This window comes from Pelophylax lessonae (genome assembly GCF_965119305.1).
Source record: "Pelophylax lessonae genome assembly, chromosome: 2".
NCBI lineage: Eukaryota > Metazoa > Chordata > Amphibia > Anura > Ranidae > Pelophylax > Pelophylax lessonae.
In genome coordinates, this window is record NC_138769.1 from 393153200 (window position 1) to 393177666 (window position 24467).

At 42.0% G+C, this 24467-nt stretch overlaps 1 protein-coding gene across 1 annotated transcript in view; it reads left to right on the forward strand.

The window, feature by feature from the left end:
• Positions 1–23747, forward strand: part of LOC309546397 (multidrug and toxin extrusion protein 2-like) — a 167737-nt gene extending 143990 nt beyond the window's left edge. The window contains exons 15-17 of the mRNA XM_082246056.1: positions 3778–3872; positions 22954–23056; positions 23245–23747. Of these exons, the coding sequence (XP_082102182.1) occupies positions 3778–3872; positions 22954–23056; positions 23245–23501 (455 nt within the window). The 3' untranslated portion in view covers positions 23502–23747. The remainder of the gene's footprint in view (positions 1–3777; positions 3873–22953; positions 23057–23244) is intronic.
• The last annotated feature ends 720 nt before the right edge of the window (positions 23748–24467 follow it).

Sequence of the window (24467 nt, forward strand, 5' to 3'; positions counted from 1 at the left end):
TTGCTCGTTGGCATTGCGTCAGGGCAAGTCTTTCCTTCCTTTGTATTGGACCGTGGTAACCACAGACGCCAGCCTGTCCGGGTGGGGAGGAGTGCTGGGAAAACTGTGTGCCCAGGGGTCCTGGACAGTGGAAGAGTCCAGACTACCGATTAATGTTCTGGAACTCAGGGCAATAAAGCTTTGTCTTTTTCACTGGACTAATCATCTACAAGGTTGTCCAGTTTGGGTTCAATCAGACAACTCCACGGCCGTGGCTTACATCAATCAAGGGAGCACCAAGAGTGTCCTAGCAGCCTGGGAGGTGGCCGAGATCTTAAAATGGGCAGAGAATTTTGTTCCAGCTCTCTCTGTTGTACATATTCCAGGTGTGGAAAACTGGCAGGTGGACTACCTGAGCCATTAGGTGTTTGATCAGGGGGAATGGCCTCTACACCCGGAGGTGTTTCATCTCCTGTGTGCTCGGTGGGGACACCAGATGTCGACCTGTTGGCCTCTTGGCTCAACAAGAATGTTTAAAGGTTTGTAGCCAGGTCAGGGGATCCCCTAGCCGACGCCGTAGATGCACTGGTGGCTCCTTGGGTTCATAATCGGCTGATCTATGCGTTTCCACCGCTGAAACTCCTGCCGAGACTTCTGCATGGAATAGAGGCGGAGGGGATCTCAGTCATTCTGGTAGCTCCAGACTGGCCTCGCCGGTCTTGGTGTGCAGATCTGGTAAGATTGGTCGCTGATGCACCTTGGAGACTTCCTCTCAGGGCAGATGTGCGGTCTCAAGGGCCGATCTTCTATCCTTCTTTACATGCACTGGCTTCAACTGCGTGGCTGTTGAAAGCCAGGTGTTGAAGGATAGGGGTCTTTCTGATTCAGTAATTCCTACACTGTTGAAGGCCAGGAAGTTTACTTCCAGGAAGATCTATCATCGTATGTGGAAATCATACGTTTCTTGGTGCGAATGCATGAAGGTGCATGCTTGCCTTTTTTTTTGGTGGCTAGGATTTTGGCTTTCCTTAACCTCCCTGGCGGTATGATTATGTCAGGAATTACATACCAAAAGCGGTACAATTCTTTTCATGGAAATTTGGCGTTATGTATTATAGGCCTACAATTCTTAGTAATTACTGACTTAAACCTGACCAAAACAAGAGTCTAGTAGACATCCCAGATGTGATAAATTTGAAACACAAACACGTGAATTATAATCGAATCAATAATATTATTTTATTATTTAATATATAATATATATAATAAAATTATATTATTGATTAGATTATAATTCATGCATTATATATTATATATAGATATATGTGTGTGTGCATATATATATATATATACATATATATATATATATATATATATATATGCATACATATATATATATATATATATATATATATATACTGTATATATATATATATATATATATATATGCATGTGTATATATATATATATATATATATATGCATGTATATATATATATATATATATATATGCATATATATATATATATATATATATATGCATATATATATAATATAAAATGTGTTTTGTGTTTTTTGCAACGTTTTTTTTTTTTTTTTTTTTTTGAATCTCCCTCCCTAGTTCCGCTCCCATGCAGCATTGCTGCTGCAGGGAACGGAACTAGGAAGTGATCAGAGCGACGGAGACCGACGGAGGAGCGGCGGGACTCTCGGCTGGCGGTCACAGCAATGAGAGATCATCGCTGGATCGCCAGGAGAAGGTAAGAGAACACCGCTACGCTCTCTGCAATCCACCCCGAGCGTGACTCGGGGTTACCGCTCCTGATATGAAAAACCAACCCCGAGTCACGCTCGGGATTACCGCTAAGGAGGTTAAGAGGTGTTCAACAGAAGTTGGCCTAGGCTGCTATAAAACGGCCAAGTCGGCCTTGGCTGTGTTTTTCCAACGTCCATTAGCCTCGCATGCTTTGATTCGCACCTTTATCCAAGGGGTCCATCATGTGGCCCCTCCGAGGCAATCCCCGTTACCTCCGTGGGATCTGCATTTGGTATTGTCTGTTCTTCAAAAACCTCCTTTTGAGAACATTAGGTATATTCCTTTGCTTACCTTGTCTCAGAAGGTTGCCTTTTTGGTGGCTATTACTTCTGCTCGCAGAGTATCAGAATACGCTTTCCTGCCGGTCGCCTAATTTGGTGGTCCACAGAGATAAAGTGGTACTTCGACTTAGTCAGTCGTTTCTTCCTAAGGTGGTTTCTGATTTCTATCTAAATGAAGACATTGGCTGCCTTCTTTATGTTCTAAGCTTAAGCATTCTAAGGAAATTGCTCTCTTTGGATGTGGTTTGGGCAATTAGGGTTTACCTGGTGGCTACTGAATCTTTTATGAAATCGGATTCTCTGTTTCTGCTCACGGAAGGACCCAGAAAGGGATTGGCTGCGTCTGCTGCGACCATATCTAGGTGGATCAGGCAGACGGTCGTTCAGGCTTATTCTGAAGGGTTAGGTTCCACTTTCCCTGTGAAGGCACATTCTACTAGGGTGCTGAGTTCTTCTTGGGCTTTTCGCCTTAAGGCGTCAGTGATACGAGTTTGCAAGGCGGCAACTTGGTTGTCTGCGCACACGTTCACAACATTTTAAAAAAGTAGATGTGTTGGCATCCTCAGATGCTTCTTTTGGCCTCAAGGTTTTGCAGGCTGCTGTTTGAAAGAGACTTAGTCTCTTTCAGGGTGTTTGTCCAGGTGAGCTCCTGTCCTTCCTGGTTGAGCTCTATATTCTCTGGTTGGCTACATTTTTTGCCTTGTTGGGAATTGCATTCTTTTTCTGCATTATTTTTCCACCCCTCGTGCAATTACTGCTTTGGGACGTCCCAATGGTCAAGAATTATTTGGAGCTGCATCTGTCAATAAACGATAGAGAACTGGATTTTTGACTTACCGTAAAATCCTTTTCTCTGAAGTTCATTTGACAGACGCAGCACCTGCCCCTCTATCTTGAATGGGTTGGGGTTTTTCCTCTAAACACTGCTTGCAATTAAACTGAAGGCTATGGCAGAGTGTGTGAGTGTATGCCTGCAGGGACGGCCCCATAGGCGTGGTAAAGATTTTTCCTGCCTAGTGTTCTACTCCTGTAGGGGGCAGCATAACCCAATGGTCAAGAATTTTACAAGTTCTATCAATGAACTTCAGAGAAAAGGATTTTACGGTAAGACGAAAATCCAGTTTTTTGACTTACCATAAAATCCATTTCTCTGATGTTCATTGACTGACACAGCACCCACCCCTCTGTGGAATTGTGATTCTTCACTACTTGTAACAAAACTGAGTACCTATAGCAGAGAGAGGGAGTATACCCCCTGTGACTGCCCATAGGCGTAGCCAGACTTTTTTTTTCTGCCTAGTGTCTTACTCCTCTAGGGGGCAGTATAACCCAATGGTTAAGAAGATCAGGAGCTGTATCCGTCAATGAACATCAGAGAAATGGACTTTACGATAAGTCAAAAATCCCATGATTTTTCCCTTACGTCCATTTCTCTCTGACGCCCATCAAATATCCAAAAAGTGAGAATAAATGTCTGAATGGGAACACAAGACAATATCAAAAGTTAAAGAGGTTCTAACCTTTCCCCATTTTATGCAAATCTAAAAAAAAAATAGGCTGGAATTGCGCTTTAAGATTTGCTCGCCAATTCTACCCAGGTGACTGTGGTCAATCATAATAGATTATTTCAGGGCTTTATTTTCAGTGAAATAACACTTTTCAGTCTCAAAAATCTTAGTTGATACTATTTTAATTTGTGTAGGTCTGTGGATTGGAATGATCTTCCCTGTGTTTATGCAAGCTTCCTTTTTTGTGGTCTACGTTCTGCGTATGAACTGGGATAAAGTGTGTCAGGAGGTATGTACATGTTCCTGCATTCTATTAGTTAGACAGAAAAAAATAAAAAATACACAGACATTGATCAGCCATAACTTTATGACCACGCCCCTAATATTGAGTAGTCCTGCCGAACCAGCCCTGACTGGTTGAGGCATAGATACCACTAGACCTCTAAAGGTATGCTGTGGTATCTGACACCAATCTGTCAGTGGCAGATCTTTTTAAGGCCTGTAAGTTGTGAGGTGGGCCTCTATAGATCAAATTGAACAATATAATAGTGCACACATAGACAGAAAAAAGTTGTTTTCAAATCTTGCAAGGCTATTTAAAAACACCTGCTCTTATAAAGTAAATATGGGGATTTGGTCACACCATATGGCCATACTGTGCTTAAGCTCACCACTATGTCAAAGTACCCCATTTCCAGTGGGTCCTACACTATTCATAGAAAAGATAATCCCACTTCTCAAAACCATAGAAGTTTGCAAGCTGCAGATTCATCTGCTGAAACTGCAATGAAGGGACACCTGTAACTACTCACAGGTGGACAAAGCTAATGAGGTCTCTATAGATCAGACATGTATTTCCATGCATATCCACAGATGCTTGATAGTGCTAAGATGTGGAGAATTTGGAGGCCAAGTAAACCCCTAGAATTTTTGCAGCATGGCAGTGCGCATTATCCTACTGAAATAGGCCACTGCCATCAGATGTAGTTTCCATGAAGTGATGTACTTGGTCAGCAGCAATGTTCAGGTATTTTATAAATTATATTAGCGCACAGGAAAAAGTCAGTTTAGCCCCAGCAGCTGAAATACAGTGCCCCCCTGGGCAGATGAAAAAGATCTTCTATGCTCTCACCAGAAAGACTGATCGTTCTCACATATGGGTTAAATTAAGTTTATTGTGCAAAGAATGTAGTGTAATTATTTAATCAAATCCACTTCCTCCTCAGGACATGCATTATATCCAAAAGAACAAACGACAAACAAACATACAGTGTAGTATGTCCCAGGAAAAAAACTCTTAAATCAGAAGCAATTATGTTGCTCACATATTATAATGCAATAATATATGTAATGCGCCTAGCACCCAGTGTTCATCGGTGCAGTGACCTTCCCCACTTACAAGCTATTTTACAGAGTATTAATTCCACTCTGGCATATATCCTTTATCTCTAAGGGCTTTCCTCCTTTTGAAGGTTCCAAATTTTTCCAGCTCCACAGTATTCTGATACCAAAAATGAAAAATATATGATGGTGTGATACAGTTTTTATTTAAAATATAAGACTCAATCATATGTGCTCACATTTGTAAAGTGCAATAAAGTGACAAACCAACCACATTTCCCGTGAGTTCATGCAAGCCACTCCCCAAAGCATAATCTACTTTACCAGACCCTCTGTCCACTGGATGATGGGCTTTATCAGCACTTTTGCAATCCAATGCAATCCTCTGTTTTTGCTCCACAAAAATCACCAGATTGTACTTGACAGCATGTAAAAAGGGTTAAAATTGGCTCATAGTATAGTATTTTAATGAAATTAGATGTATTATACCCCATACCTTTAAAAACAACTATAGAAGAACATATCAAAGACCACCAACAAAGTGGCCAACAAGGAACTTCTGGTTTCTGGCTGTGCGCCTGACGTAATTCGGACACATTTTGTCCAATAGACTTCTTCAATGTGGCATTGGACTCAATGACTGTACTTGTATAGTCCAACTTCTGCCATGCACTGGCCTAGAATCCGCCATATTATATACCAGAAAACCACATCTATATCTCCAGCAGTAATGTTAAGTACACTGTCACTCTGTAAAGTTCCTTTTTCCATTTGGCTCATTCTATTCCTTATATAAATACATATAAAAAAAGCAATAAAAACAATATAAAATACATTTAAACCCTTACTATGAATCTCATAAATCTTTTATACAGCCATCCTTAAACTCCCCCCAGTGGACAAACTGTATCGTTACATCTTTTAAAAAATATAAATATCTAATTTATACATAATTAAAATAGAAGTATAAAAATTACAAAAATAAATGTAAAATATCTTTAAAAAAATTATAAGATTTAAAATTTAGCAATGAAGCAATTTAGGTCCAGTTCTATATTTAGTCCCTTCGGACATAAACGAATTCAAGTTCAATAATCCAGTAGGTCTCAATTCTAGAAATATCCCTGACCTGATTAGACCCCCTCCAGTGTTCACCAACTGTATCTATTCCACAGAATTTTAGTAAAGATGGATCACAATTGTGTGAATACCTAAAATGTCTAGAGAGAATGTGTTTTTTTTTTTTAAACCTTTTTTGATGTTTAGAACATGTTCACGTAATCTGACCTGAAGCTTTCTGGTGGTACGCCCCACATACTGAAAAACACATATTACATCTACGACAAGGATAAAACCCCTTCATGTTAAACATATTTAACATCTGTTTTTGTGGAGGGAAAACCACATTTTTGACCAACCTATCCCATAAATTCATGGATTTTCGATATACAGTGGGTAAAATAAAGTATTAAACAGGTCACCATTTGCCTAGGTAAATTAATTTCTAAAGGTGCAATTGACATTAAACTTTCACCACATGTTGGTAACAACCCATGCAATCCATACATACAAAGAAACCAAAACTAAGAAGTTCAGAAATTAAGTTATGTGTAATAAAATGAAATGACACTGGGAAAAAGTATTAAACACGATAACTGAAATTTATTGAATACTTCATACAAAATCCTTTGTTGGTAATAACCGCTTCAAGATGCCTCCTGTATGGAGAAACTATTCGCATGCATTTCTCAGGTGTAATTTTGGCCCATTCATTCCACATAAACAGTATCCAAATCTTGAAGGCCTCTTCTGTGAACTCTGATCTTTAGTGCTTTCCATAGATTTTCTATTGGACTCAATTTAGGTGACTGACTGAGCCATTCTAGCAGCTTTATTTTCTTTCTTTGAAATTGAGAGTTCCCTTGGCTTTGTGTTTGGGGTCATTGTCTTGCTGAAATTTCAACCCTCATTTCATCTTCATCATCTTGGTAGATGACAACAGATTTTTATCAAGAATGTCTTGGTACATTTGTCTATTCATCCTTCCTTTAATGGCATGAAGTTTGCCAGTACCGTATGCTGAATAACAACCTCACACCATGATGTTCCCACCTCCAAACTTCACTGTTGGTATGGTGTTTTTGGGTGATGTGTAGTGCCATTTGACCTCCAAACATGGTGTGTATTATGACATCCAAAGAGTTTAATTTTGGTCTCCTCTTACCTTCTTCTCTATATTCTCCCAGTATTTCACAGGCTTGTCTAAATGATGTGCAGCAAACTTTAACCGATTGCCGACCGCCGCACGACTATATACTGCGGCGGTCAGCCCCGGCCAGGCAGAGTGACGTATGGATACGTCACTCGCCTGTCACTGACTTGCGAGCCAATTGCGGGCAGGCGCGCGCCCGCCGCGGCTCGTTCACAGACAAGTCAGTGCGTGTGACCGGCGGACTCGATGTCCGCCGGTCACACTACGATCGCTCCTGTGAAGGGAGAAAGGCGGAGCGGCTTATGTAAACAAGCCGCCCGTCATTCTCCCTGTGTAAAAGTGAAGATCAGACGGTTCTACTACGTAGAACCGTTGATCTTTGTTTTTACACCAATAGCAATGTCCCTGCACAGTTAGAAGCACGCCCCTAGGACACACTTAACCCCTCCCTGTCTAATAAAGTTAACCCCTTCCCTGCCAGTGTCATTTTTGCAGTAACAGTGCATATATATAGCACTGATTACTGCAGTAATGTCACTGGTACCCCCAAAAGTGTCAAAAATGTCAGTCAAGGGTCCGATCTGTCCGCCGCAATGTCGCAGTACCGAAAAAAAAATCGCAGATCGCCGCCATTACGCGTTAAAAAAAAAAACACCAAAAATGACAAAAATCTTTCCCTTTGTTAGTAAACGCGATAACTTTTGCGCAAACCAATCAAAATCCGCTTTTTGCGATTTTTTTTACCAAACATATGTAGCATAAAACAAATTGGCCGAAAATGTTAAAAAATTTTGATTTTTACATTTTTTTGGGGAATTTCATATAAAAAAATGTGAAAAATATTGTTATTTTTGCAAAATTGACGCTCTTTTTTTGTTTATAGCGCATGATCAAAAAATCGCACAGGTGATCAAATACCACCAAAAGAAAGCTCTGTTTGTGGGAAAAAAAGGACGTCAAATTCGTTTAGGTACAGCGTCGCACGACCGCGCAATTGTCCGTTAAAGTCACGCAGTAAAAAATCGCAAAAAACCCCCCGGTCTTTTAGCAGCCAAATCCTCCGGGGCTTAAGTGGTTAAGTGAGCTTCTACATGTTTTTTCTTCAGCAATAGTTTTGCGTGGTGAGCGTGCATACAGGCTATGGCGAGTGAGTGCATTACTTGTTGTTTTCTTTGAAACACTTGTACCTGCTAATTCCAGGTCTTTCTGAAGCCCTCCACAAATGGCCGTTGGCTCTTGGACAACTCTTCTGATAATTCTTTTCACTTGCACCTGGTCGTGATCGGTTTATGGTGAAATTATGTTCTTTCCACTTCTGGATTATGGCCCCAACAGTGCACGCTGGAACATTCAGAAGTTTAGAAATCCCTCTGTAACCAATGCCATCAGTACGTTTTGCAACAATAAGGTTGCAAAGGTCTTGAGAGAGCTTTTTGTTTTTACCCATCATGAGATGTTTCTTGTGTGTTACCTTGGTAATGGGAAACCTCTTTATATGCCATCAGTTGAGACTGAACCAGCTGATATTAATTTGCACTGACAAGGGGCAGGATTGCTTTCTAATTACTAATAGATTTCAGCTAGTGTCTTGGCTTTTCATGACTTTTTGCACCTCCATTTCTTCGTGTGTTCAATACTTTTTCCCTGTGTTATTCCATTTTATTATACACAACTTAAAGTGTTGCTAAACCCACAACAGTAAAATCAGTCTTTATATGCAGTAAAGCATGCTTATTATACTCACTGTGGAACCTAATGAGTTAATCCTCTGTGTTGGGTGTGTATGTGTGTGTGTGTGTATAAAAGCTGTATGATCCTGTTTTCTCTGATCCTCCTTTCATTGATTCCAACCAATCTCTTGATAGAATAGAGTATTAGGAGTCAGGCTGCACATGCTCGGTTTGGTGTGTATTGCTAGAGTTTTTTCTTTCTTTCATGACAGAGTGCATGTGATCAGCACAGGGCCAATCAGCACTCCCCATACAGAGGGTCAGCTGGGAATGAAAACACCTCCTACAAAAAGCTTAACCACTTAAGCCCCGGAAGATTTTACCCCCATTCCGACCAGGGGGTATTTTACGGCTCGGCACTGCGTGACTTTAACTGGCAATTACACGGTCATGCAATGTGGTACCCAAACGAAATTTACGTCCTTTTTTTCCCACAAACAGAGCTTTCTTTTGGTGGTATTTGATCACCTCTGCGCTTTTTATTTTTTGCGATATTAATAAAAAAAGAGCGAAAATTTTGCAAAAAAATGACATTTTCAACTTTGTCTTTTAAAAAATATCCAATATACTCAATTTATGTATTTTTTTTTGGCCAAAATATATTTAGCTACATGTCTTTGACAAAAAAAAATTCAATGAGCGTATTTTTATTGGTTTGCGCAAAAGTTATAGCGTCTACAAACTATGGTGTAAATACAGAAATTTACACAGCTTTAATTTTTGACTGCCTATCTCATTTCATGAAGTGCTAAAATGGCAGGGCAGTACAAAACCCCCCCAAACTACCACTTTTTGGAAAGTAGACATCCTAAGGAATGTTCTGAGAGGCATGTTGAGCTCATTGAATATTTCATTTTTTTGTCACAGGTGTTTGAAAAATGACTAAAAACTTTTTTTTTTACACAAAGTTGTCATTGAAATTATATATTGCTCACACATGCCATGGGTATATGTGTAATTACACCCCAAAATATATTCTGCTGCTTCTCCTGAGTACAGGGATACCACATATGTGGGACTTTTTGGGAGCCTAGCTGTGTACGGGACCACAAAAACAAATCCCCACCATCAGAATTTCAAAGGGCGTACATTTTTCATTGCATTTTCTCACTACCTCTAACGGTTTAGGAGGCCCTGAAATGTCAAGATACCACAAAACCCCCCCAAATGACCCCATTTTGGAAAGTAGACACCCCAAGCTGTTTGCTGAGAGGCATGGTGAGTCCATGGAATATTTTATATTTTACCACAAGTTTTGGGAATATTACTATTTTTTTTTTTTATTTTTATTTTTTTACACAACGTCACTAAAAGATAAAATTCTCACACATGACATGGGTATATGTGGAATTACACCCCAAAATACATTCTGCCACTTCTCCTGAGTATGGGGATGCCCCATGTGTGAGACTTTTTGGGAGCCTAGCTGTGTACAGGACCGCGAAAACCAATCAACACTCCCAGGTTTTCTAATGGCGTAAATTGTGCATGTCACCTCTGCACTACCTGTCACAGTTTCGGAGGCCCTAAAATTCCAAGATAGCACAAACCCCCCCCAAATGACCCCATTTTGGAAAGTAGACACCCCAAGCTATTTGCTGAGAGGCATGGTGAGTCCATGGAATATTTTATATTCTGCCACAAGTTCCGGGAAATACATATATATATATATATTTTTTTTTTCACAAAGTTGTCAGTAAATGAAATATTGCTCACACATGCCATGGGTATATGTGAAATGACACCCCAAAATACATTCTGCTGCTTCTCCTGAGTACATGGATACCCCATGTGTGAGACTTTTTTGCAGTCTAGCCGAGTACAGGTCCCCGAAAACCAGTCCCCGCTTTCAGGCTTTCCAAGGGCGTAAATTGTTGATTTCACTCCTGACTACCTATCACAGTTTCGGAGGCCCTAAAATTCCAAGATAGCACAAAACCCCCCCAAATGACCCCATTTTGGAAAGTAGACACGCCAAGCTATTTGCTGAGAGGCATGGTGAGTCCATGGAATATTTTATATTTTGCCACAAGTTCCGGGAAATATATATATATATATATATTTTTTTTTTTTTTTTACACAAAGTTGTCAGTAAATGATATATTGCTCACACATGCCATGGGTATATGTGAACTGACACCCCAAAATACATTCTGCTGCTTCTCCTGAGTATAGGGATACCCCATGTGTGAGACTTTTTTTGCAGTCTAGCCGAGTACAGGACCCCGAAAACCAATCATCGCCTTCAGGCTTTCCAAGGGCGTAAATTGTTGATTTCACTCCTGACTACCTATCACAGTTTTGGAGGCCATGAAATGCCAAGACAGCACAACCCCCCCCCCAAATGACCCCTTTTCGGAAAGTAGACACCCTGAGCTATTTGCAGAGAGGCATGTTGAGTGTTTTGCAGATCTCACTTTTTGTCACAAAGTTTTGGAAATTGAAAAAAAGAGGAAAAAAAATGCATTTTCCTGTTTTTTCTTCATTTTCCAAAAAAAATTAGAGCTGCAAAATACTCACCATGCCTCTCAGCAAATAGATTGGAGTGTCTACTTTGCAAAATGGGGTCATTTGGGGGGGGTTTGTGCAATCTTGGCTTTTTATGGACTTCAAAAGTGTGATAGGTAGTAAGGAGTGAGATCAACAATTTACGCCCTTAGAAAGCCTAAAGGTGCGCATTGGTTTTCCGGGTCCTGTACGCGGCTAGACTGGCAAAAAGTCTCACACATGGGGTATCATTGTACTCAGGAGAAGCAGCAGAATGTATTTTGGGGTGTCATTTCACATATACCCATGGCCTGTGTGAGCAATATATCATTTACTGACAACTTTGTGTAAAAAAATAAAAGAAAATAAAAAAAAAAATTTTCCCCGAAACTTGTGGCAAAATATAAACTATTCCATGGACTCACCATACTTCTCAGCCAGTAGCTTGGAGTGTCTACTTTGCAAAATGGGGTCATTTGGGGGGGTTTTGTGCCATCTTGAAATTTCAGGGCCTCTGAAACTGTGACAGGTAGTCAGGGGTAAAATCAGCAATTTACGCCATTAGAAAACCTGAAGATGTGGATTGGTTTTCGGGGGCGCGTACACAGCTAGGCTCCCAAAAAGTCTCACACATGTGGTATCCCTGTACTCAGGAGAAGCAAAAGAATGTATTTTGGGGTGTCATTTCACATATTCCCATGGCATGCATGAGCAATATATCATTTAGTGACAACTTTCTGTAAAAAAACAACAAAAAAAAAAATAATAATTTTCCCGAAACTTGTGGCAAAATATAAAATACTCCATGGACTCACCATGCCTCTCAGAAAAAAGCTTTGGGTGTCTACTTTTCAAAAAGAGGTCATTTGGGGGGTGTTTGAACAGTCCCGGCATTTTATGCTCAATCTTATCCACACATCACCCACTCTTCTAACCACTTGAAAACCAAGCCTTTTCTGTGCCTTTTTGTTTACATGAAAAAATATTTTTTTTTTACTAGAAAATTACTTTGAACCCCCAAACATTATATATTTTTTTAAAGCAGAGGCCCTATAGAATAAAATGCTGGATGTTGCAAATTTTTTTGTCACACGGTATTTGCGCACAGATTTTTCAAACGCAATTTTTGCAAAAAAATACATTTTTTTTTAATTTATTGCACAAATACACTATATAATTCCAATTTTTTTGGTAAAATTTAAAAGATGATCTTATGCCGAGTTCATAGACACCTAACATGACATGCTTTAAAAATTGCGCATGCCTGCGCAGCGACAAAAACGTATGTACATTTTTAAAAACATTTAAAAGTCTCTACAGGTTACCACTTTAGACTTACAGAGGAGGTCTACTGCAAGAATTACTGCACTCGATCTGGCGATCGCGGCGATACCTCACATGCATGCTGCAATTGTGGTTTACATATGACACTAGACCACCGCTTGCGTGCGCCATTGCGCGCAAGCACCGGGGGTAAGGGGGGGGGCTCAATTTTTTTTTTTTTTTTTTTTTTTTCTTTTGCTTTTTTATGTTATTTTGACACTTTTCCTTTAATTTTTTTTTTTTTTTAAATCATTTTTATTGTTATCATAGTGAATTTAAATATCCCCTATGATAGCAATCTGTGGTGACAGGTACTCTTTTTTAAAAAAATTGGGGTCTTTTAGACTCTAGATCTCTCCTCTGACCTTAACGCATCTGACCACACCAAAATTGGTGTGATAAAATACTTTCCCAATTTCCCAATGGCCCTGTTTATTTCTGGCGAAACAGAAGTCATAAAATGCTCGTAGCCTCCGGCATCTTAGGCCATAGAGATGATTGGAGCCATTCTCATCTCCAATTAGCTCTATGGTTAGATAATTGAACCACCGGCTGCACTCTCGGGTTAACCGGTGGGACAGGAGAGCCAGAGAAAAACCATGGAAGGCTGCGGAAGGCGGCGGTGGGGGGGGGGAGGCCCCTCCCACTGCATGTAAAAGCAGTCTAGCGGCCAATTACCTGCTAGAATTGCTTTTACATGTAAGCCGACCGCTGGCTGTAAAAAACGATACCAAGATGATGCCTAAATCTGCAGGCATCATCCTGGTATAACCACTCAAAGTCCAGCAACGTACCAGTACATTGCTGGTCCTTGTTTGGCATATAGGTTTTTTTTTTTTTCATGCAGCCTGTGGGCTGAACGGAAAAAAAGAGAACCTATCAGAAATCAGCACAGGAATAATGCGTAGTATTTCTCATCATTAACCGCCCAAACAACCACCCACTGAATTTAATGATGGGTATACACGACACTATCCACGTATACCAAAATAGGATTTTAACTGCAGTGCTGAAATCAGAAAATCACCACAGCTGCTATCAGCAAAGGTATCCATATATGCTGAGCGCAAACGCTGTTTGTGTCAGAATATATAAAATCAATGCGTGGTAGCCGACGAGTACCTGCAAGAGAAACAGGTCACAAAAGAATGAAAAAACAAACAAAGGACATTGAAAAAAGTATAGTAGGAAGGAGTAGAAGGACATATAAAATGACTGACAACAACAGTTTTTTGATCTTCATCATTAACCGCTCAAACAACCACCCACTGAATTTAATGATGGGTATACACGGCGCTATCCAAGTATACCAAAATAGGATTTTAACTGCAGTGCTGAAATCAGAAAATCACCACAGCTGCTATCAGCAAAGGTATCCATATATGCTGAGCGCAAACACTGTTTGTGTCAGAATATATAAAATCAATGCGTGGTAGCTGACGAGTACCTGCAAGAAAAACAGGTCACAAAAGAATGAAAAAACAAACAAAGGACATTGAAAAAAGTATAGTAGGAAGGAGTAGAAGGACATATAAAATTACTGACACCACAACAGTTTTTGGATCCTTTTATTTTTCTTTCTAACTGTTCCTTTATTTCTTGATTTGGGAGGGACTGCGATCTTCTGCGATCTTCTCTTCCAGCTTGGGTCTCTCAAAATGTCGATGGACATCCAACATCCTTCGAGACCCTGTGTTTATGTGCCCTACACTGTGTCGTGCTGTACCCTACGCTAATAATCCACTAGTGTATGGTAGCGCTCGAAACATTCCCCGATGCAGAGACCAGGTTGGTCAGGACATTTGGGACAATAATAACGGGTGTCACGCCTAAATCCGCGCTTGCTACAGACACGACATCTTCTTTGGGGCCATCTTTGGGTAGGGGTACTCGGGAGGACATGTGAAAAATGCCTCTCATGCAGCCGGCTCACTGCATCTGGAAGGGGAAGTTGGGCAGGCATGCCTCCTGGGTACAGGTAGGCAAGGATGATCTCTTCCTGGAATTCCCGGAAAGATCCAGTTCGTCCTGACGCCCTGTATAGGACAAAGGTGTTCAGCATAGCCAATTGGTATAGGTAAACAGACACTTTTTTGTACCAGCGTCTGGCTTTACGGGCAACTAAATACGGCGCCAAAAGCTGGTCGTTAAGGTCCACCCCTCCCATATTAAGGTTATATTCGTGGACACAGAGGGGTTTCTCCATAACGCCAGTTGCCGTAGGAATTTGGATCGTCGTGTCTGGGTGAAGGGAGGACAGAACATAAACATCCCGTGTATCCTTCCACTTCACCGCAAGCAATTTGTCCGTTTTCAAGCAGGCTCTCGCCCCCCGACTAAGACGGGAATCTACAAGCCGTTGGGGGAAGCCCCGGCGATTAGGTCGCACGGTGCCACATGCGCCAATTTGTAAATCGAGAAGGTGACTAAATAGTGGCACGCTTGTGTAAAAGTTGTCCACGTACAAATGGTACCCCTTTCCGGATAAGGGTGACACCAAGTCCCAAACGATCTTACCACTGCTCCCTATGTAGTCTGGGCAGTTGGGGGGCTCCACACAGCTATCTTTTCCCTCATAGACCCGGAAACTAACTGTATAGCCTGTGGCCCTGTCACACAATTTATACAGTTTGACCCCGTACTTGGCACGCTTGCTGGGGAGGTACTGTTTCATAGCAAGGCGGCCAGTAAATTTAATCAGGGACTCGTCAACGCAGACAACTTGTTCGGGGGTAAACAAGGCTGCAAACCGCTGATTGAAGTGGTCTATGAGGGGCCGAATTTTGTGGAGCCGATCGTATGCAGGGTCTCCCCGAGGACGACAGATTTCATTGTCGCTGAAATGCATAAATCGCAGAATTTGCTCGTATCTCGTCCTGGACATAGAGGCAGAGTACATGCGCATATGGTGAACTGGGCTAGTGGACCAATATAGCCGCAATTCACTCTGTTTAGTTATGCCCATGTGGAGGGAAAGGCCCAGAAAGATCTTAAATTCGGAAACCGTTATAGGTTTCCAGCCGAATTGTCTGGCAAGGTGTGAATTTGGGTTGGCGGCGATGAACTGTTGTGCATATAAATTTGATTGATCCACAATAGATCTGTAAAGAAGAACAGCTCAAAAAAGTTCAGGGGCGTAAAACCAGCTGTCTCCACGTGGATTCCAGGTTGGGCGGTGAATGGGGGAAGTACTGGCGCTGTAGTATCAGTGGGTTGCCAATTAGGAAATGCCAGCGCATCAGGGAGGGCACTATGGGCTCTACGGGCCTGTCTTCGAATACGCGGTGGCTGCGGGCCACTACTTGTGCTAGCCACCGCACCAGCTTCAACTGCACTTAGGGGACTCGCCACGTCACCAGGTCTTACTGCAGTGCTGGTTGTACTAGGTCCAGGTTGTACTAGGCCGCTGGCGCTTGCCAGGTCGCCAGAAGGATGAGCGGCACTAGTACCCACACTCTGCTCCATACGAGCACCCTGCGATTCCTGCATCTCAACAACTTCAGAATGGGGTCGGGTACGCCTGGGTCTAACAGGGACCCATCTGTCGTCGGAGCTATCTGTCAGGGAGCCGCTGCCGTCATCAGGTTCATATACTGACACTAATTCGGTCATTGTAGCTTCCCCTTCGCTATCAGATGACTCGGTCAGCATATAACTGATAAGCTCTTCATCCCTGTACGAACGTTTGGTCATTTTGGTAACTAAATTTACCCGTACAGTGATGCGACTCACAGGTAATAAAAGCACCTGGTTGTCGAAGATTATTTCAAGCGCTACAAAAAAAAAAACTGCTAATGCTAGCAGGGATCAGGCCTGACTCTGCTAACACAGCGGTTTTGTGTCTTGTGTTTTTTTGCAAGTGACAGTAATCTATTGATTACTACACTTGCCTGGGTGAAAGGGTTAAACGCAGGTGCTGGCCGGAATCAGTACTGATCGTGCAAACACCGCGTTTTGGGAACCCTAAACTATGGGGGCGCTAGTATAGTTCTGATCAGATCAGATATTCATCTGTTCAAACACTATACTAGAAATGGAAGTGTAGGTGCGTGCGTGCGTGTGTGGCAATCAAGGGGTTACTTCTAAACTATGCGCCGGGGATCTGGGGGGGGGTGGCGGGGACCCTAAACCTCCTTTGGGAAAGAAACTAGCTAGCTAGCGCAAACTCAAGTCACAATGACACCAATACAAAATACAGTAAAAACAGTATATTATGTGTGTATTAGTGCTAATGTGACAGAGGGTGTAGGGGTTAACGGGATGTGATCAGGGGGGGATCAGGGGTTTAAATCTTTATTGGAAGGGACTGGCGGGTATCCTAAGGATAAAAGGAACGGTGGCAAGCGCTAAACCTGGTCACAAGTCACACTTATACGGGTATATAGAAAATGCTATATAATGTATACGGTGTGCGTTGTGGCAGGGGGTGTAGGGGTGATCAGGGGGGGATCAGGGGATTAAATCTTTATTGGGCGGGTGGCGGGGACCCTAAACCTCCTTGGGACACAAACTTAGTCGCCTGCGCTAATTCTGATCACAATGACACTAATACAAATATACAAAAACACAGTATATTACGTTTGTATTAGTGCTGATGTGACAGAGGGTGTAGGGGTTAACTAGCGGTGATCAGGGGGGATCAGGGGCTTAAATCTTTATTAGGGGGGGTGGCGGGTAATTCAAGTGGAAAAAGGGGGGTCGCAAGCGCTAGACCTGACCACAAATCACACTTATACGGGTATATAGCAAAATGCTATATACTGTATACGGTGTGTGTTATGGCAGGGGGTGTAGGGGTGATCAGGGGGGGTCAGGGGCTTAAATCTTTATTGGGCGGGTGGCGGGGACCCTAAACCTTCTTGGGACAGAAACTTAGTCGCCTGCGCTAATTCTGATCACAATGACACTAATACAAAAATACAATAACACCGTATATTGCGTTTGTATTAGTGCTGATGTGACAGAGGGTGTAGGGGTTAACGGCGGTGATCAGGGGGGGGTCAGGGGAGATCAGTGGGTTAAATCTTTATTAGGGGGGGTGGGGGGTAATTTGAGTGGAAAAGGGGGGGTCGCAAGTGCTACACCTGTTCACAAATCACACTTATACAGGTATATAGGTAACTGCTAAATGCTGTATATAGTGTGTGTTGTGTCAGGTGCTGTAGGGGTTAATTGGGGGGGCGATCGGGGGTGAAATGTGCCTATCTACCTGTGTGTGGGTGTGCTTGGTGCAATACTCACAGTAAGATGTGCTCTCCTCTCACGCTGGATCCAAAAAGACCGTTGTGGGGGGAGGGCACATCTCCTCTAAGCCTGTGTTTACATTTCACAGGCTTAGAGGATGATCTGATTGGGCAGGACCGATCAACAGGTCCAGACCAAAAATGATTGGCCTGGACCTGATGACTGATCGGTTCTGAACCCAATCGAGTCATCGTCGGCGGCGGGGACGCGCGGGAGCGCGCACAGGGCCGGCAAATAGTGCTGACGTAAGCCTACGTCAGTTTGCCTGGCCGGGGCTGAGTGCCGACGTAGATCGTCGTGCGCCGGTCGTAAAGTGGTTAAAAAGGCTCTGATAGAAGTCACAAGACTGTTATATACTGCTGATGAAAAAAGATATTTATCAGTTTACATCTTCTAAAACTTTTGCATGTCCATATTCTGTGGGAGACAAGACAGTGAAGGCATGGTTTTGGGTTTACTAACACTTTAATTTCTGAACCTATTTGTTTTTTTTTTGTTTTTTGTGTGTATGGATTGCATGGGTTTTTACCGACATGTGAAAATTTTTATGTCAATAGCACCTATAGAAAATACAGTATCTCACAAAAGTGAGTACACCCCTCTCATTTTTGTAAATATTTTATTATAGCTTTTCATATGACAACTGAAGAAAGGACACTTTTCTACAATGTAAAGTAGTGAGTGTACAGCTTGTATAACATTGTAAATTTGCTGTCCCCTCAAAATAACTCATCACACAGCCATTAATGTCTAAACTGCTGGACAAAAACGTGAGTGAAAATGTCCAAATTGTGCCAAATTAGCAATTTCTTCTCCTGTGTCATGTGACTCATTAGTGTTACAAGGTCTCAGGTGTGAATGGGGAGCAGGTGTGTTAAATTTGGTGTTATCGCTCTCACTCGCTCATACTGGTCACTGAAGGTTCAACATGGCACCTCATGGCAGAAAACTCTCTTAGGATCTGAAGAAAAGAATTGTTGCTCTACATAAAGATGGCCTAGGCTATAGGAAGATTGCCAAGTCCCTGAAACTGAGCTGCAGCACGGTGGCCTAAGACCATACAGCGGTTTAACAGGACAGGATCCACTCAGAACAGGCCTCGTCATGGTCGACCAAAGAAGTTGAGTACACGTGCTCAGCATCATATCCAGCGATTGTCTTTGGAAAATAGATGTATGAATGCTGCCAGCATTGCTGCAGAGATTGAAGGGGTGGGGGGACAGCCTGTCAGTGCTCAGAACATACACCGCACACTGCATCAAATTGGTCTGCATGGCTGTCATCCCAGAAGGAAGCCTCTTCTAAAGATGATGCACAAGAAAGCCTGCAAACAGTTTGCTGAAGACTAGCAGACTAAGAACATGGATTACTGAAACCATGTCCTGTGGTCTGATGAGACCAAGATAAACTTATTTGGTTCAGATGGTGCCAAGCATGTGTGGCGGCAACCAGATGAGGAGTACAAAGACAAGTGTGTCTTGCCTACAGTCAGGGGAGTATCATGGTCTGTGGCTGCACTGGGGAGCTACAGTTCATTGAGGGAACCTTGAATGCCAACATGTACTGGGACATACTGAAGCAGAGCATGATCCCCTGCCTTTGAGACTGGGCCGCAGGGCAGTATTCCAACATGATAGATGACCTCCAAGATGACCACTGCCTTGCTAACGAAGCTGAGAGTAGAGGTGATGGACTGGCCAAGCATGTGTCCAAACCTAAATCCTATTGAGCATCTGGAGGGCATCCTCAAATGGGAGGTGGAGGAGCGTAAGGTCTCTAACAGCTACTTGGCATGCCTGCACCCATCCAGTTCATTGGTAGTAGTGACTATAGTTGGTTTTGACAAGTCACTCCCACTCAACGGATGGTATGCAATGTTGGTTTTGTTGCTTGGGTGGGACATTGGCGTGTGTGTTTGTATGTTGTCTGTGTTACTTGGCTGTCTGCCCAGGTCTTCAGTGGTCTGAATCATGTGCCAAATTGACCTATGAATTCTATTTTTGTATACATATTTTATCCACCAATAAAGAATTTTCACTTTTCAATTACAACCATAGTTGATCCTCCATTGTATGCAACCTTTCTGAGGTGATATTCACCTATCTCCTCTAAACCTCTTTTTAAGTCTCTAACATCCACCAGCTCCATTATGTCATCATGGAGGAGTGAAAGAGTAATCTAGTCGCAACCTATGAAGCCCTGGTGAACTTCATGCCCAAAAGGGTTAAGGCAGTGCTGGAAAATAATGGTGGCCACACAAATTGACACTTTGGGCCTAGTTTGGACATTTTCACTTAGGGGTATACTCACTTTTGTTGCCAGCGGTTTAGACATTAATGACTGTGTGTTGAGTTATTTTGAGGGGACAGCAAATTTACACTGTTATACAGGCTGTACGCTCACTACTTTACATTGTAGCAAAGTGTAATTTCTTCAGTGTTGTCACATAAAACTAAATAATAAAATATTTACAAAAATGTGAGGGGTGTACTCACTTGTCAGATACTGTATATTTACCTAGAAAAATGGTGATGTGTTCGATACTCATTTTACCCACTGTATAAACTGAGGTTCCTTAAGAATTAAAGGAACCTAAATTGTGTTCATCGGAATGGGCCAATATTTTCTTATAATGCTTATAAGCTCCTTTTTATTGGCAATTGTTATCAAAAACAATTGCAAACTCCAAATTATTATGATTTTTTTGCTTCTTCTCCAGTTTCTTTTTTGACCCCCTATGTCGTTTTTGCTAAATTCATACCTCACCATCTCTAATTTTAGTGGGTCATAACCTTTATCTAAAAATCTTCCTTCGATGACCTGTGACTGTGATATAAAGTCTTCCGACCTGGAATAATTCTCCGTAATTCTGACAGATTGTCCCTTAGGAACATTTTCAATCCACTCATTATGACAACTAAAAATTGGGATATATTTTGGTCGTATATTTTTTTTCGTTCATACTCTCCCCTCTCTTATAAAAATGTTGAGATCAAGGAAGTAACCTCCGCATGAATGGCAAGACCAGGAAGTAACATCCGCATGAATCGCAGGACCCAAGGTTTTCAAGCAGAACATTGCCCAAAGCATCACACAGCCTCCAACAGCTTGCTTCCCATACAGCATCTTTGTGCTATCTCTTCCCCAGGGGAGCAAAACATACGCACCAGACCATCCACATGATGTAAAGCCCCGTACACACGTACCGATTGTCGGCCGTCTTTTGTCCGGTGCTGTCCTGTCGGCTGAAAAGTGCTAAAGACTGCACACGAATTTTGTCGGCCAACAACAGCCGACTGCAGAAGTGATGTCATGTGATGGTTAACTTTCAGTGTGTTTTTTCTTTTCTGAGCATGCCCAGTCTTGCTAATCTGCTGTTTGTCGGCCGAATTCTGTACTGACTGGCGAACAATCGGCCGTTCTGGTGACGGCCAACAAAAATTTTAAAGTCTGCACGCCAGATTCTGTTCGGCCGAAAATTCGCTGTCGGTTGTCGGAAGCATCATACTAACAAGCCGACAATCGGCCGATCGTTCGGCGGCCGAATATTTACGGCCGACAATCGCTACGTGTGTACGGGGCTTTAAAGAAAATATGATTTATCAGACCAGGCCACCTTCTTCCATTGCTCACATGCCCGTTGTAGGTATGTTTAGCTGTGGACACCAGTCAGCATGGGCTCGCTGGCAGGTATGCGGCTAACCAGTCCCATAGACAACAAACTGTGATGGCCATTTTTTTTTTCTGCTTTCAACACATCAGCTTCAGGGACAGCATGTTTACTTGCTGCCTAATATATCCTACTGACTTTCAGATGCCATTGTGAGATAATCGGTGATTATCAAGCTCTAGCTGATCGGTATGTGTGTGTTTTTAATATGCACACAGTATTTTACTTATGTCAAAATTCCAGTTTATTGAACATCATAGACTATTCTTCAATATAAACAGAACTGTCCTCAGCAAAATATAAACATAGCTCTTATCGCTTTCAGTGGCATATATAAAGTACTTTTAGGACAAGGCTCATCAGCCAATAGACCAATGCTGCCAAAGCTGTCCTAGTCTGGGCCCCCACCCACATGGCGTTCATGTGGTTCACTGCATTGACTTACACACCGTATTGATCCCACTGCACCCCTGACTCACTATAGGCTGAACCCATCTATTCTCTATTGGATCCCTGTTCTCCCAGACACCCTTTCACTGCTTTCTCACCCAGCGCTGTTCGGTGACATTTGGGGGTTGATTTATTAAAACTGGAGAGTGCAAAATCTGGTGCAGCTCTGCATAGAAAGCAATCAACTTCCAGAATTTTTTTCAAAGCTTTATTGAACAAGCTGAAGTTAGAAGCGGATTGGCTACCATGCACAACTGCATCAGATTTGGAACTTTCCAGTTTTAGTAAAGCAGCACCTTGGTGTCCAATCACAATATGTATGTGCCATGTAAGTTGTAGTTGGAGAAAATTGCTTCTAGCATTAGCGATTTGTAGATCAATCAATCGCTGCTAAACAATCACCAGTGTGACATAGTGTGCCCTTAAGCCCCGTACACACGTACCGATCGTCGTCATACAAACGTCGGCGGACGAAAGATCTGCCGATTGTACGCTTGTTAGTATGGTGCCTCCGACAGCTGTCTGCGCACATTCTGCGGACAAGAGTCTTTCTTGCAAACATGAAAATTTTTGTATGCCGACACCAGAACGGACGATTGTTCGCCAGTCAGTACAGAATTCTGCCGACAGACTGCAGATTTGCAAGACTGGGCATGCTCAGAAAAGAAAAAACACAGGGAAAGTTAACCATTACATGACATCACTTCTGCAGTCGGCTGTAGTCGGCGGACAAAATTCTTGGGCAGTCTTTGCACTTTTCAACAGACACCGACATCCCGGGGAGAAAAGACGAACGTTTGTATGCCGACGATCGGTACGTGTGTACGGGGCTTTACTGTTGTCTGTTTCAGTGTGCCCTTACTGTTGTCTTAAAATGTTCTCAAAGACTAAGTAATGAAAATCTGTCTTTTAGGCTCAGGTTCGAGCAGGAGTAAAATCGAAGAAAGATCATGCATCCAGCATCTCAGCGGTGGAATATTCTATCACCGAGTTTGGGCCAGTTACAAATGGCAAGTGTACAAAAACACTGTATCGAATTTTGTACTTTTGAAACAGTTACTCTTATTTTGCCTTTTATTTACATCAGTAATGTTATGAGAGAATCTGCGCTAGCCAATTTATTGTGTTCGCTTAGTCACCATTTATATAAAGGTTTTGAAGTTAGTAGATATTACAATGGTATTTTCTAACTTTTTTCATGCAGGTGACATGCAGTCTTACGATACTGGCTATTCTGTTGTGGATCAGGATGTTACAGGTGCAGTTATTGTCCCAGATGTTGGCTTCAGTCATACAGAGCATCTGGTGTCAGAAGAGGACTCATCCCTAGAAGCTGTGAACGTAGTGGGTGAAGTCCTCTCCACCAAGCAGCTCATACTGCGAAGAGGACCTGTAGTGTTTTTAGCAGTGATAATTCTTCTAATAGGAGTGACAGTTCGACTTTTGACTGGCAATGGATAGGGCGAATGGCTTGGTTACCTCCACATGAAACCTATACACAGGCTCAGCAGAGCAGAGCCTATGCTGCACATTCTCAAAGAGTCAGGCCATTGTGATTACCAAAGGATAGCTTGTATAAAAATAATTCTCAGGTTTCAAGCTTTTCCTTCTTTCCATAAACATGTGAGCTGCAAACAGATTTCAGGGACAACACTGGTTCCATTGTGATAAGAAAAAAAAAGGGGTTTTCAAGTTACCTCCTATATCTTTCATTGGCTAGAACTGATCATTTTTTACATTTTTTTTTCAGCCAGAGTTAATCCAATTGTAATTCGTCATCGTAATTTTGAAAGGAGCTGCAGTGAGATCTGCAGCTTGAAGCGCTAGAAAGCAGTATGATGTAGCATAGCTAAATACAGAGGATTTACTAAAATTAATTATTTAAGCGCCTAAGACATCACTTAGTAAAATGTCCCCTGCAGTGTACTCGTCTAGATGATATGTATTCTCTCCCTATCTTCCTTGTGTTTGGCTGTTGCTAATTAATATTTACTCTTCTGGATATATAAATTCAGATCTCTTAACAAATGTGTAATTCGCTAATCCAGGAAATCAAGATTCATGAACCAATTATTTGAGTAATTCTTCATGCATTTGTTTAGGTAAATCCAAAAAAGTGCAACTCACAGCTTGATTTCTGAATTGGTTCACTAATCAGTACTTTTGATTCTGATCCCACAGGATGGGTGCATCACTCGTATTCTTTGTAACAGGATAGCTGGTGGTTACATAAAGCCTTGTTCACACCTTCATGCATTTATGTGCATTTTGCCATGCATAAAAATGCATGTCATGAAAATACAACGAGGCCCCTCACATCTATGTGCTGCGTTGCAAATATTGATGCATTCATTGAAAGCTCATGAAAAAATGCATAGAAAAAAACACATTGTAAAAGCACTACAAACACGTGTTAAAAATATAAAA